A 15,649-nucleotide genomic window follows, 5' to 3' on the forward strand; every position below is an offset into this window, starting at 1 on the left:
ATTGAAGTTAAGCTAATGTGCTGAGAATGAGCTGCCTTTTCACCCTTTTTAAATTTGGAACTATGTTAGCGTTCTTTACTTGATCTTTTTGGTAACTTTGTCCAAGCCCTGGAGCGGTCGTTTGCTTAGGAGCACCACTCACCTGGTCATTGTGCCTCTGATTCTCCTGCTTTTACACCACTACTGCACTCTGGGAAGGTTCGACCCATAATAAACATGTGCAACTGCTCCCCCTGTCACCTGATTCAGGCAGAAGTGGCTCGCGGGCTTCCGCGAGAGGTGGGCGCCGGAGGGACTGAGTGCATTATAACTCCCGGCAATCACATTTTAATTTGATTTAAGTTTCAGTTAAAGTTTTATTTGGAAATTTGTGGGTTGTGGTACCTTTGTCAAAAGGGGGCACTTGCTTTAAATGTTCTACCAAAAATAGTTGTGAAGCTGTTGCACTGTGAGTGGCTTAGCCAGTCATGTGATGGTCACAAGACTCAGGCAGAAGTGAGGAGTTGGAGAGATTTGAAGAGTCCCCAGACTTTGTGTATTTCTTGCTTCATGGAACCTTTTTTCCACCCCATTCTTTGTGAGTTGTGTTCACTAAGACTTGCATTGTTCTTCCCCCCACAGCGCTAAAGTCTCACCCCATCCCTATATTTTTCAAAGCCCCACTCTTCCCAGCCCCCTAAAGAAGGTATGGTATTTCCCAAGGCCATATCTCTTTATCCCATGCTTATGGAGGAGAATCACATGAAGGTGAGGAGAATAAGGTAGTGTGGCAGAAGACAGCGGTCTACTTCCTCCACAATGTGTTAGAGGACCTCTTTGAGGAGCTCTATAGTTCAAAGTGACTATCCAAGGCTGCCATTGCACATCGGTGCAACTTTCTTCACAAAGGTCTACATTGCCAGACTGGCTGAAAGTGACCACTGCCTTGATGTTTTTTGGCCATGGATTCTTACAAGATTTTTTTTTTTAATTTTTTTTTAATTTTTCGTTGCCAATCTTTCCAATTCTTTGTACAATCACAAACGCCAGAGGTCACCTTGCACACATCAAGGATCACTCTGCGCCAATGCTCTTAGCCAAAAGGCCGAGAGCCACTGCACCGTTCCTGGAAGTACTGCAATACCAGGTTCGTGCCATGGAGGTGGATGGGTCAGGCCCCCCACACACCTCCGTGGAGGTGGAGGTGGATGGGTCAAGTCAAGCCACCCCACCCACCTCCTATTTCCAAAAAGGATAGGCGAACCACCTTCCTGATCCAGGGAGAACCACTTTGGGGTCATGGTTACTCCCCTGTCAGGTCAGTTACGCATGATCTTAGCCAAAAGGCATGGATTCTTTCAAGATGCTTTAATGAAGACTGCAATGTTTACAGAAACTGCGTTCTTCTGCAATGAAGTTTTCCAGGGCCTAAGTTGCTCACTACACTTTTAGGAATGCAGGAACAGGTCATTCAGCCCCTTGAGTCTGTTCTGTCATTCAATTAGATCACAGCGGATTGTATCTCAACTCCATTTACCCACCTTGGTTCCATATCCCTTAAGACCTTTACCTAACCAAAATGCAATTACACTGGAACTTACAGCAATTCATATGCAAAATTAACTCACCCAACTCCCGCTGCTGGTGAACTGCATAACTTTCCAGCATAGGAACAGCACAAAAATGGTGTAATGGTCATTGAAGAAATTCAGGGCCATTACTACTAATAGTCCTCCTACTTTTTTTCTTCCTTTGAAGTTCTCCACAGGCCATTCTTCTTCTTCTTAGGCAGTCCCTCGGAGTCGAGGATGACTTGCTCCCCGCTGGAGTGGAGCTTAATCTACAGCACAAGTGGGAAATTGTTCCTTCAAGAAAGCTGACAAGTCCGACTGCGGTAATTACAGAGGAGTTTCCCTGCTGTCTGCCTGGTGTATAAGAGCACCTCTGATTTTTCTGCAATGTAGGAAGGCATTGGTTTTCATTCAGGATCTTCCCACAGCATTATGGATGTGTTTATCACCATGCTGCACTTTAATTAAATTATAAATAAATGAATATTTAATGACACACCTTCACTACAGATCTGAATAATACTGTTTGTTGGAATATACATAACTGATTAACTTATTTTACTCGAGTGGTTTTAAACTTGCCTTTAGTCCAGCTTTATGCAGTTGTCTTATGTTTCCGTTTCCCAGATTCTTGATCGACTCAGTATGGTGGTTAAAGCAAGTGAAACAACAGCATTTGTTGGACCAAGTGGGTCTGGTAAAAGCACAGCAGTACAGCTCATTCAGAGATTCTATGATCCTAAACAAGGAATGGTATGCTTTCAAAAAATATGTAATACATAAATAAATACTAAGCATTTTTATGATTGCCTGCCTTTATTATATAGATAAGCTTTTAATTTTGATTACAGTCATAGTCACTTGGAATATCATAAGCTGCAGCTTACACCATTACTTTCTCAGCTTCCTATTCTTGCATGCAATATTCAGTATACATTTAAAAACAACTTTTGTTAAAGTCCTTGGTTGATTTCCCACTGGAAATGTGCCAGTGCAGCACTTCCTGCCACAGGTGTAACCCCACTCTCACCCTGTCACATTTCCCTGCATTGGGGTCATTATCATACATAGGTTGGGCTCTCACACAGAAGTATAAAAACTGAGAGCAATATAACAGACCAAAAGAAGTTTGTCTGAGGGTATGCTGCAAGGCACAGAGCCTCCAAGTTTTCAGTCTCCTCTGAAGAGATTTTATTGGCCCACATGTGGGAAAGGAGGGAGCAGTTATTTGGCACCAAGGGAAGGAGGCCAAATGGCTTAAACACAGTGCAAGGAGGTAGCTAAGCCAATCCATGAATTTCACATAGCAACTACATGTTGGAAAAAATTGAATTACCTCACTAGGCTAACTAAGGTAAGAGAACGCAGTCAGATATGTAACAATGCAATGTGAGAAGCATGCTTCACATTTGCAGCCATCTTACCTTTACTGTGATGAACACCAACTACAAAATTATAAGAAATATCCACAAAATGGCTGCCCAAATTCCTTCCCAAATAAGTGTGCCTTCACTCAACCACACATGAAGTCAAGCAGTAAAAGCTTCATAAAGGTACATAGTTGTTCCTTCCTGCACAGAACACAATCTGGGCTGATGATTGAGTGCAGTGCTGAGGGAGTGCTGCATTGTTTCAGGTGAAACATTAAAGTGTCTGCCTGCTCAGGTAAATGTAAAAGACCCCATGGCACATTTTTCAAAGAAGAGTAGAAAGTTTCCTGGTGTCCTGACCAACATTTATCTCTGAACCAACAGCACCAAAAAAATCTCTGCTGTATGTGCACAGATTGTTTACCTTATTAACAATGATGACTATACTTCAAAAGTAATTCATTGGCTATGAAGTACTTTGCGATATCTTGACGGTGGGAAAGATAAATGCAAGTTATTTCTTTGTACAAAGCAATAGACAGTTAATGAATTACCAAATGTGGGGAGGGAAAGGGCTCTTACATTGGTTTGGGTTTGTACTTAGCAAATTACATTGTGCACCTACTAGACAAAATAAAAATTTAAAACTGTATGCATTTTTATAATTCACTTTAGACCATCTCATATTCCATATTGTAGACATTTATGCTTATTTCTAAAAATAATTTTCGTATTTTATGGTCCAGATTTGAAATAATCTATAGATCACATTAAATGAACATTTTTTAACGCAGAATGTTTCAGATATACTGTATTGTTATAAATTTGACTTGTTCTGGCAGATCACGCTGGATGGCCATGATATCCGCTCTCTGAATATTCAATGGCTGCGTTCTTTGATTGGGATAGTTGAACAGGAGCCTGTCTTGTTTGCCACCACCATCGAAGAGAATATTCGATACGGTCGTGATAGTTTGACAAAGGATCAAATTATCAGAGCAGCCAAGGAAGCCAATGCGTACAACTTCATTATGGACCTGCCAGAGGTACTATCTATCACTCTTCACATGTGACAAGAGTAGATATTATCCCCACAGTGTAGTAGCTGTATGGAACAGGCTCCCAGACGAAGTAATTAATGCTAATTCACTTCTTTGGGTCTGAAATCTCGCTCCCCACGAGCGCTTACGAAGTGAGCACGCGCCCGTGCGGTCCCTGCAAGTTCCAGTTTAGGTATGCAAAGCGCATGTGCCTAAACCCAGCACTTGCAATCTGTCAAAAAGTCTCTTGACAGATCACACGCATGCCCAGCGAATGTCTTCCAAATTTTTACACTGGTAAAAGCAGGAGTAAGGCTTGCTTTTACCAGCACAAGAGTTTAAAAACATAGAAAAATAAAATGTCATCACTCATTTATATGTTAAAAACCCTGTCCATTAAAGGTAAGTTTATTTTTAGCCCTGTTAAAGCATATTTTAAAAAATGTCAACAAAAATAAATTTTTGTTTAAAGTATTTAATTAAATTGCATTTTAATTAATTGTAAATATGTAATGTGTTTTTTTAATTTATTTTCAGTTTGTGTGTTTTGGGGGGTATTCCTATTCATACTTATCACAGTTCTGTATATATGGAATTATGTGAATGTGAATGGGGATTCCCCCTACTCTGACAGGTTGGGCCGGCCCATGTGATCCCAGAGATCCGTACGGACCCATACGATCCTGGGATAGGTGAGCCCCTACGCTGGCCTTCGAACACAGCCCAGGCCCACAAGTTGCTGAACCTCTAGGACCACCAGGTGCTTTTGTAGAAATTATTGCGGTCGAAGGCATCCGCCCACAGGAAGCTTCCGACTGCAATTTCTGGGCCAATATTTCAGAATGTTAGAGGAACAGGTATAGATAGAAATGATCAAATACTCTAATGACCATAATAATGCAAAATAAAAATGGCGCATGGAAATAAAATCCTCATTTAATAGAAACACAAATCACTTTTACTTCTTGCATTGAAGGACTATTTCAGTGCTACCCTTTCATAAATTAGATTTGCAGAATATTATCACTGCATCTACTTAATGCAGTCAAAAGACTGTTACACTAATTTCCTCCATTAGGCCTAAATTTGTCGTCAGAGGCAAATGCCTCCGAACTGCAAAAAAAGTCTGAATCTATCTGATGGTCCTGGAGGTTCGTAGACTCATGCTATTGGGCCTCTACATGTATGCATGCGTAAAGACCCACATATCCCAGGGGCGCATACAGTTCACAAGCATCCCTGAGATCACATGGGCCGGCCCAACCAATCAAAAAGGGGATCCCCATTATGGTTATGAACATTCCATTTACATAAGCATGAATAGGAATCACCTGAACAACACAATTACAGTTAAATAAAAATAAATCATTACATATTCAAAATTAATTAAAATATATTTAAATTAAACATTTAAAACAAAAATTTGATATTTTGAAAAATAAATTTAAATGTTTTAAAGGGGCTAAAAATAACCTATAACTAATTTTAATGTTTTTTATGTTTAAATAATTTTTTTTAATTGAATCAAATATTTAGTTAAACTCTTATGCTGGTAAAAGAAGGCCCTATGCTTGCTTTTACCAGGTGTAAGAGTTTTACGGGCATTCGCTGGGCAGTAGTTGGGCAAATAGCCCAACATTCCGCCAACGAGTGTCCAGTTCCTGGTGGACCTGTCAAGCTGAAATTGGACAGATCTCAAGTTCTGGGTTTTCGCGCATGTGCAGCATATGTGGAAACCCGGAACTTGCGGTGCACTTACTGCCGCGTACGTACGGATTGGATTTGTTTTTACAAATATCTTGCAAGGCAGTGTTACTATATACAGTGTTACTATATAGTATAGAAAGTGACGAAAAAATATACTTTTAATCATTTAAAACTATGTAAATGACTATTTTCATTAAAATCCACAAACTATTTTGTTACGAATAGTACACTGTTCCATATATTAGGTTCTTTATATCTTTTTTGCCAATAGCCTTTGTAGCCACAGAATATTTGAATGGTGTGCCATGCTTTGAAAACTTTTTTATTTAAAATTATATTTTTGCTGAACATTTTATATTCTTCAAAATGAAGCATGTCGGTCGTGGGGAATGAAACAATTTTACAATTTTTGGCACACAATCTTGGCGTTAAGCACTCCATTATAATATGGTCCAGGTGCAAAGTAACGTTTGTTCTGCTTTGCCCCAACAATGTGACTGAGTGCTGTTAGCGTTAGTGTTTTCTCAGAAGAATCACTCAACACTTAGAGTCGGTTCCAGTGCTGATGCGGCTTTTATTACGCTCAGCGGGGAGGAAAAACTCAGGACCGTATCCAGGTTTCTCTCCACCAAACAAAGGGTTACATGCACCTTTATATGTTTCACAACAGTTACAAAACAGTTTACTACAGCTACACAGCCCATCACGGCTGGACACAAGCCAATCACAACGATTATAGATTACATATAGGTTCTTTTAACCCAATAGAATTCCCCTAGTATCCAGGGAACCATATGTTCGGTTATTGTCAGCTTGGGCTGATCGATGACTTTATAGGTTCTCTCCCTAGTTCTTTCATCTGGGAGAAATAATTGGTTTATAACCTTGTTTACAGGAGATGGTTTCCCTCTTATCTTTCTTCCTGGGGAATTAATTGGTTTATGACCTTGTTCACAGGAGATGGTTTCCTTCTTATCTCTGTCTTCCCGCATCCCAGGCATTCCTACAGTGGGCCTCACAGGGTTATTGCTTGGTCATTGAACGTTCAACAGTTCACAGCTTGACTACCTGATTTCCCATCATGCCTGGGCAGCCATTTTATGTGTGTGTCCACTTTAAACTTATATGCGTTTAGATATATCTAGCAGGTGCCTAATGCCTAGTATTCTGGTATATTCTAAAGGTGCCTACCTCATACAACAACTCCCCCTTTCGGTAAAGGGATTAGTCCTAGTCCCCTTTTAACCGACCATTCGACCTTTATTAGATTTTGTGCACGGCCCGGTACTCCCTGCCTCAACGTGCTGGCCAGTCACGCGGTTTCAGGAGTCCCACTTGCTTAAATCGAATTGACAAAGGCCAAATCCTCCTGCCCCCTTATAAAACAGGCTTGTTTAGTATCCGGGGAACGGTGATTTGTCCGTCTTCGTTGTGCGTGGTGTCTGCATGCCTGGCAGGCCATTACGCCCCATGTTATTGCTAAGATCAATTGTATCCCGACCAGTATATGTGAAATTATTCGAATCCATGGGTGGATGTTCACATTTATTCCCCAGTCCCAGACCTTTCTCCACCAACTCTGACTTTGTAAGTCTACCTCGGTATCTTCTTCCAGTACTTTGATTTTTGTTTGTAGTTGGTGGTAGAGCTTTACGGATTGACCCACTCTGAGCCTCAACTCTCGTAATACTTCGGTTAGATGTGGGATAAGGACCTGATCTGGTTCATCATAAGCCTGTAAATGATCATGGAGCTGATCGGTTACCTCAATAACTTCGGACTTCCGGCGCCTAACCTGGGTGATATGCGCTTGCCCGATCGCGACAGGTCGTAGTGGTGTAAAGCAAAAGTTTGGCTGTGGTATAGGGCACTGCAGGTCATTATACTGGAATGAACGCTCAGTAGTAGAGACGCAGTATCTTCCCTTCCCTCCGTAGCCTGCCCTCGCGAAGTGCATGTGTGCGGGCACTATTTCTAGTACACACCCGTCGGTTCGGTTAAACCCGCACTCGTCTCGCTCCCCTCTGCCCACCGGGTGAGGGCATACTGTGATTTCCCCCTTTTGCTTGCAATCTGCTAGGGAAATCCCGGTAAGTATGTTGTTTCGACGAACGGCAGAGGTGGTGGTCAGGTAATAGCGTATGGAGACATTTTCCCGTATTATTCCGATATTCTCTCGTTGGTATAGGGGGAACGGCCCTGAGTCCGGCGTGGCTATAGGGATCATCAGGACTATCCCTATCCCGGTCGTCCTACCCATCTGGCAATCTGGAATTGCTGGGTATACTCTGGTCAGTCCCTTCAGAGTACAATTATCCAGTGTCCCCCTTTGGTTAGCCAACTGAGCTAAATATGAACTGTCTATCCAATCGAGTACCTCCCCGCGTTGGATCTGGTCGAGATTGTGGCGGATCTGTCCCACCATCCACAGACCATAAGCGTGACAGAGTTGCCCCTGTCTTTGCTTTCCCTGTATCTTCCTGTTCTCTATCAATGAGGTGATTGATGGTTCTGGCGTGAGCTTCCAGGACTGAGATGCCATCCAGCTGGATTTTGGCACCCTCCTTTCCTAGGTTGGCTTGGTCTTCCTGGTTTTGCTCCACCCTCTCCAATAACCCCTTCATCACCCCTCTAAGCTGTTCCACCCTCTCATTTAATCCTTGTATGTCTATCGAGTTCACTACGGAGGTCCCTGTATTGAAAACGGTAGCAACATCATTAACTATTTCCCTCTTCATCCTGGGGGCTAACCCCTGTCCCCGGAACCTACTGGCACCCATTGCATCGGCAGCCTGCTGCATTACAACTTTACTTAATACATTGTACATCTTCCTTGACTGTTCTGTACAGTATTCCGGCATCTGGATGCCTGAAATATTGATCAGAACAGGCACAATTTCATGTTTAACATTATCATACAACAGTTCCCCCTCGTTGTACATTACAATCCCATTCTCTGGTCCCTTCGTAGTTATGGGGCAAGGCAGTTCCTCGGGCAATGTAGTGATTCTTATGGGGCGCGGTGTCGGAGGGGGTGAGAAACATACATACAATGATATTGCAGCCTTATGGGGCGCGGTGTCGGAGGGGGTGAGAAACATACATACAATGATATTGCAGCCGCCCCCGCCTCCTCGTAATACCCACACAGCCCCATTCCCTTCTTGCGGATGACTGATTGCTGGGATTGTCCCGGAGGCGCGCAAATTATGCCGAAAGTACATTCATCAGGCCCTTTGACATCCCTCCATTTAATGCATCTGCTCCTTATACCCGTGGAGCACTGTACACATACTCTTATTCTTATTAGATTCTTATTAGGATTCACTTGTAACCATGCATTAAAATAAGTCCTGTCCTTGCTCCAGTCCTTGGCTGCCGGGATGCACATTCCGTCCGTTAAATTAAACAAGACTCCATAGTTCAGGTAGTTGTTTATTTCCAGCGTGCTCTGCTGTCCGTCGGTGTTGCCCAGGGTACGTGCATGTCGCAGGGCTATCCATATTACGAGTAGCGCCTTTCGTATTCCCATTCCGGTAAGTATTATCTGTAATTTTAAACAGACGTCACCAGGGGTTAAGTTTTTTGCTCTACGAGTGTCCCTGTCACCCTGCAAAATCAGAAGCACAAGGTTATAATCGAACCATTTCGAGCTGAATCTGTAGGGCGTGCGCCCGTGTCTTTACCCACTTAAATATTACCCAAACTCCTATGACCAAGGCCAAAGCTATTCCTCCAAACATCGCTGTCTGCTTTACCGTTAGGTTGGGTTTGTGGACTACACCTACCCACCGTGGGGTACATTGGCTCTATTGCCAGAGGTGATGGTGCTATGGCTGCGCACTGCACTATCCGTCTAGTCCCGTTATCTCTTCCAGCCTGTTTATCTTAGCTTTTAACTCTTCAATTTGTTTTATTGAATATCTATTTCTTTATTGTATCAGGCAAGTATTATTACATAAGCTAGTTCTGTTTTTATTTTTGTTTCCTCTGTTAGGTGAGTCTTTTTTTTTCCTATTAAGAAATCCAAATTAATAATGTTCAGTATAAAACGGCTGTCAATGGAAAGGGTTAACTCCTTTCCAGGTTTGTAAGAAGACCTGATGTCATTACGTGACTTCACGTAATCATCTGAAAAAAAAGTCTTTGTGCCTTCAAAACTGGCTTCGAAATTAGGAATCCGTTAAAAACAGCATAAATCATTAGAGTAAACTCCAATGTTTTCTTAAGTTCTAATTCAAGTACTTGCCAAAGAATTTTTTTTTTTTTAATTGTTTTAAAACAAGACCACACATACAATAGCAATTTTGTTTACTGAAATTCAATTCTGTTTTTTTTTTATTTCTCTCTTTCTCCTCATTATCTTCAAAACCCTCCTGCTTGTTTAGACTGTTCGGGACATTTTTGATAAACACTGTCCATTTTGGAAATCTTTTCAAACTGCATTGAAACTTTTTCATAATTGAAAATTCGAATCCATGCAGAGTGTTTTTTACTTATTCCAATTTTTTTTTTCTTCGAATTAAACCAATATCTTTTTCACAGCAAACATCAACTGGTATTTAGTAAGTTATGTCTTTTTCCATTTAGTCCGTTACATCTTTTTTTTCTTTCTTCAAATTAGGTTTTGTATTTTACACGGAGGGTTCGTAACTCCATAAAGTTGTTAATTTAAAATCATTTGTTTACTTTCAAAGTGGCGTCTTTATCTTTTTCTTTTTTTTCATAACTGGAATGGAGTCCAGCTTTGAGAGTTTAAGGGCTGCCTTTCGTTATCTCAAAATGCTCCAGTTTCAAAGTCGTTACTAAAGCTTGCTGTTTTTTAACATTTTCCAAAAGTTTCTTTTACACCTTCGCAGATAGCTCGCCACTTGCCCAGGAGTTTGACCTGATCAGATTTAATTTAATCTTTTTCTTTTTTTTAAATCCACCTCAGTATTTCCTGTGCCTTCTCTGAATATCTCAAAATCCCAATTCAAACTTTGTAATTTCAATCTTTATTTAAAACTTTTTTTTTTAGAAGCTCTTTTTTTTTAAAGCATTCTTTACCTCATTCCGAGACTAAATTTATGTCTTTCAACCCAATCAATCATTGCATGTTTTCTTTCGGCAAGTAAGTGAGCGTGTCAAATAAATATTTTGCTCAACAAACCTATCCTTTATTTGTTTATTTTCCTAGCTCCGTAACTTATCATCCGAATAAATCCACACCTGCGTTTCTAACTTAAATGTCTTAAAACTTCCCACATACAGGACAACATTACAAAGGGTTAAAAAAAGACTTTCACTCTGTTTCTAAAATAAACAGACACTTGCATTGCTCTTCCTAGTTTTATCTAAATAATTCCTCACATAACTAGTTCCTGAGGATTCCACCCTGCTTTAATCATTTTTTTCAATTAGCTTCTTTTGTTTTTCCGCCAGGTGGCGGGTAAGCGACCCTTCTGGTCCCCACTCGAGTTTACTTGTTTTCATGGCCATTCCTGGGTAGGACTAGTACCGTTAAGAATCTACTCTCAGAGGTCCGTTTTCTTTCTAGCGCGACTTGTAGTAAACTGTCTCTTGGCTACTGTCAGGTCACAAGTTCTGCTGTTACACAAACTTATACAATTCTTAAAAACACGTTTAAGCAATTCCTGCAGTGCTCTACGTATCCTTAACGACTACCTACCACCGCTCAGCCCGTTGGTCCGACCCTGTTCACAGGTTTGGATTCCGTTAGCCGCTGTACACCGCTTGGTTCTACCCCGGGGTATTTCAAATTACACTACTGGGTCCGGAAGATGTCTCTCGGTATCACGATCCCATGGTCTAAATGTGTTCCCTACGCCTACTTGGTTCCTGGCCGTCACATGGGACAAAAGTCCTCTTAATTCAGGCTCAGGCTAGGCGTTTGAGATATTAGACCGTCTCCTCATGTCGATCAACCAGCTTCCACCTTCCGCACCCTTTATACTTAAAAATTGTTTTTTATACTCACCCGGGTTTTTTTCAAGGGCGTCCAGCGACTCCGGGAAATCCTGCCGACTACGCCATTGTTAGCGTTAGTGTTTTCTCAGAAGAATCACTCAACACTCAGAGTCGGTTCCAATGCTGATGCAGCTTTTATTACGCTCAGCGGGGAGGAAAAACTCAGGACCGTATCCAGGTTTCTCTCCACCGAACAAAGGGTTACATGCACCTTTATATGTTTCACAACAGTTACAAAACAGTTTACTACAGCTACACAGCCCATCACGGCTGGACACAAGCCAATCACAACGATTATAGATTACATATAGGTTCTTTTAACCCAATAGAATTCCCCTAGTATCCAGGGAACCATATGTTCGGTTATTGTCAGCTTGGGCTGATCGATGACTTTATAGGTTCTCTCCCTAGTTCTTTCATCTGGGAGAAATAATTGGTTTATAACCTTGTTTACAGGAGATGGTTTCCCTCTTATCTTTCTTCCTGGGGAATTAATTGGTTTATGACCTTGTTCACAGGAGATGGTTTCCTTCTTATCTCTGTCTTCCCGCATCCCAGGCATTCCTACAGTGGGCCTCACAGGGTTATTGCTTGGTCATTGAACGTTCAACAGTTCACAGCTTGACTACCTGATTTCCCATCATGCCTGGGCAGCCATTTTATGTGTGTGTCCACTTTAAACTTATATGCGTTTAGATATATCTAGCAGGTGCCTAATGCCTAGTATTCTGGTATATTCTAAAGGCGCCTACCTCCTACAACAGTGCCAATCCATTAGACTAACCCAACTGCACCATTGTGTCATTTTCACCATCTCCCACACTGATAGCTAATTAGTAGTTTTGTGCTGTGCACCCACACCTACATAGAACTGAGTTGAGATAACTGTTAAGCTAGTTCACATCGGACTCTTACAGCTATCAGATAGAGGAGATTTGAATTTCATCAGTCTATGCAGAATTGGAGCCTAGGTCACAGAGGTAGAATTGATAGTGTGCTAACTCACTGCACATACCAATGCTATAAATATCCTGTTTAAATCTTTCTATCCCTACTTGCTCATTCATATTCAAATTTTTCAGAAATTTAACACCCTTGTAGGAGAAGGTGGAGGACAATTGAGTGGAGGACAAAAGCAACGTATTGCCATCGCTCGAGCTCTTGTGAGAAATCCCAAAATTCTGCTGCTGGACATGGCTACTTCAGCCCTAGACAACGAGAGTGAGGCTGTTGTTCAAAAAGCACTGGACAAGGTGTGTTTTCATTAGAAAGATACAGAAATCAGCTGTCAGATCTCAGTGATGGCTATCTCTGAAACCTCCTTCAACTTTACAACCTCCCCGGGTTCTGTGATTCTGGCTTTTAAGTGCATCCTTCTGCACCCCCCACTACCCCCCACTCCCCCCAACTTTCATCCTATCATTGATGGCTGTGCCTAGGTCCCATTCCCATGATTTCTCTCCCTAGACCTGTCGCCTCTCTCTCTCCTGCTCCCCTTCTCTTTGACCAAGCTCCTGGTCACCCTTCTTCATAATTTGTTCCTTGGCTTGATGTCCTTTTATTCGTACACCTTTGAGAAGCACCTTTGGACATTTTTATACTTTAAAGGCACTATATAAAGGATTGTTGTTGTTGCTGTTGTTGCATTGAATTATTGCTTTGCAACTCACTGCCAGCTGTCCTGCATAATTAATGAAGTACATAATTATATTTAATTATCATTTTGAAAGAAACTAAATTCAGAATATGCTGAAAACATGTTGCGATTATTTTTGTGTAAAGGTTCGGGTGGGTCGAACAACAATCTCCATCGCTCATCGCCTGTCCACAGTAAGAAATGCTGATGTGATCATTGGTTTTGAGCATGGAAGAGCTGTAGAACGGGGAAAACATGCGGAACTACTTGAAAGAAAGGGGATTTATTTCACTCTGGTAACCCTACAAAGCCAGGGAGATAGAGCTCTCAATGAAAAGGCAAGACAAAGTAAGCAATTTTAACATTTTTTGTGAAGCAATCATTTCATTCAAGCTGGTTAAAACAAATTGATTTTATATTGAGTGGCAGAAATGTTTTTGTTTGCTTTCCATGTTTACTCATTTCTTAGTGGCAGGAAACTGTACCATCGAAGAACCAACAATTGAAAAGCAACAGTCTTTCAGGCAAGGGAGCTATCGTGCAAGTTTACGGTAGGAAGCAAAAATTGCTCAATGGGGATCTTGGATCAAGATTTGTCCTTCTTATCAAATAAATGCACATTGTAGGAAGGCTATTGCTATCCACTAACACAATTTAAAACGGGCTACATTGCCCTTTTAGGCGCATGTTAAGTTTTATCGGTACTTTCTAACCTTCCTAATATAGATTATTTTGGCTCCTTTATCGTACCTCACTCTCTTGAGTGAATGTCAACTCCCCATATCTTTGCCTCATAATATAAATAAGCTTTTGTGCTGCACCTCGGTAAATGAACATCAAACACTGCTTCGTCATTTCTTTCAGGTTTTTGTCTCAGGTGTTGTCATGTATTCAACCAGCATTGTAACCCATGTATAAACTGACCTTTGGCATTGACATGCTGTAACACACACCCGACACCATAGGACGACGCATCACACGTTAACACAAGTTTCTTACATGGGTCATATAGCGTTAACAGATTGTTGGAACATAACAAATTGCATGCTCTATTAAAAGCCCTTTCCTGGCTGCCCCCCCAGACCCATTCGCGACCTTTGCGTAGGAGCACGTGTAGCGGCTCTAGCAGCGTGCTCAATTTGGGAAGAAAGTTACCAAAATAGTTCAGGAGCCCCAGGAACGAACGCAGCTCCGTCGTGTTACGGGGTCTGGGTGCTCTCTGGATCGCTTCCGTCTTGGACGCAGTAGGGCTGATCCCGTCTGCAGCTACCCTCATCCCCTGGAATTCTACCTCTGGAGCTAGGAAGACGCACTTCGCTTTTTTCAGTCGCAGACCTACCCGGTCCAGTCTGCGTAGCACCTCCTCCAGGTTGTGGAGGTGTTCTTCAGTATCGTAACCCGTAATGAGGATGTCGTCCTGAAAAACCACCGTCCCTGGAATCGACTTGAGGAGGCTTTCCATATTTCATTGGAAGATCGCGGCGGCCGAGCGAATCCCGAACAGACATCCGTTGTACTCAAACACCCCTTGTGTGTCGTGATGGTGGTCAGCTTCTTCGACTCACTCACCAGCTCCTGGGTCATGTAAGCTGAGGTCAGGTCCAATTTTGAAAAAGGTTTGCCACCGGATAGCGTCGCAAAGAGGTCCTCCGCTCTCGGTAGCGGGTACTGGTCTTGGAGTGACACCCAATTGATGGTGGCCTTGTAATCGCCACTTATCCTGACCGACCCATCCGCCTTGAGCACCAGCACAATCGGGCTCGCCCAGTCACTGAATTCGACTGGCGAGATGATGCCTTCCCTCAGCAGGTGGTCCAATTCACCTTCTATCTTTTCCCGCATCACGTACGGCACTGCTCTGGCCTTGTGGTGTACTGGCCTGGCGTCCGGGTTTATGTGAATCACTACCTTGGCCCCCATGAAAGTGCCAATGCCAGGTTGAAATAATGAGTCAAATTCGTCCAAGATCTGTGAGCATGATACTCGCTCCACAGAGGAAATTGCATTGACATCGCTCCATTTCCAGTTCATGACAGCAAGCCAACTCCTCCCCAGTAGTGCGGGACCGTCCCCTGGGACAATCCAGAGTGGCATCTGTTCTCCGAATCTTTGTGGGTCACGACTACCGTGGCGCTGCCTAGCACCGGAATGATCTGCTTTGTGTAAGTCGTAGCTGTGCGTCAATCGGCGATAATTTTGGCCTCCTGGCCTTGGACGCCCACAACTTTTTGAACTGTTTGATACCCATCAGGGACTGGCTGGCCCCCGTGTCTAGCTCCATTGATACTGGGATGCCATTGAGGAGCACTTTCATCATTATCGGTGGCGTCCTGGTGTATGAACTGTATACGTGCTCCACATGAACTCGCTGAACTT

General features: G+C 42.4%; 1 protein-coding gene across 1 annotated transcript in view; it reads left to right on the plus strand.

Annotated features, from left to right (window-relative positions):
• LOC139254081 (bile salt export pump-like) overlaps positions 1-15,649 on the plus strand; it is a 111,831-nt gene that overhangs the window by 61,917 nt on the left and 34,265 nt on the right. Inside the window, exons 13-17 of the mRNA XM_070873630.1 lie at positions 2,178-2,303; positions 3,763-3,966; positions 12,720-12,890; positions 13,420-13,621; positions 13,743-13,824. Of these exons, the coding sequence (XP_070729731.1) occupies positions 2,178-2,303; positions 3,763-3,966; positions 12,720-12,890; positions 13,420-13,621; positions 13,743-13,824 (785 nt within the window). The remainder of the gene's footprint in view (positions 1-2,177; positions 2,304-3,762; positions 3,967-12,719; positions 12,891-13,419; positions 13,622-13,742; positions 13,825-15,649) is intronic.

The sequence above is a fragment of the Pristiophorus japonicus genome, chromosome 3 (genome assembly GCF_044704955.1).
Source record: "Pristiophorus japonicus isolate sPriJap1 chromosome 3, sPriJap1.hap1, whole genome shotgun sequence".
Taxonomy (NCBI): Eukaryota; Metazoa; Chordata; class Chondrichthyes; family Pristiophoridae; genus Pristiophorus; species Pristiophorus japonicus.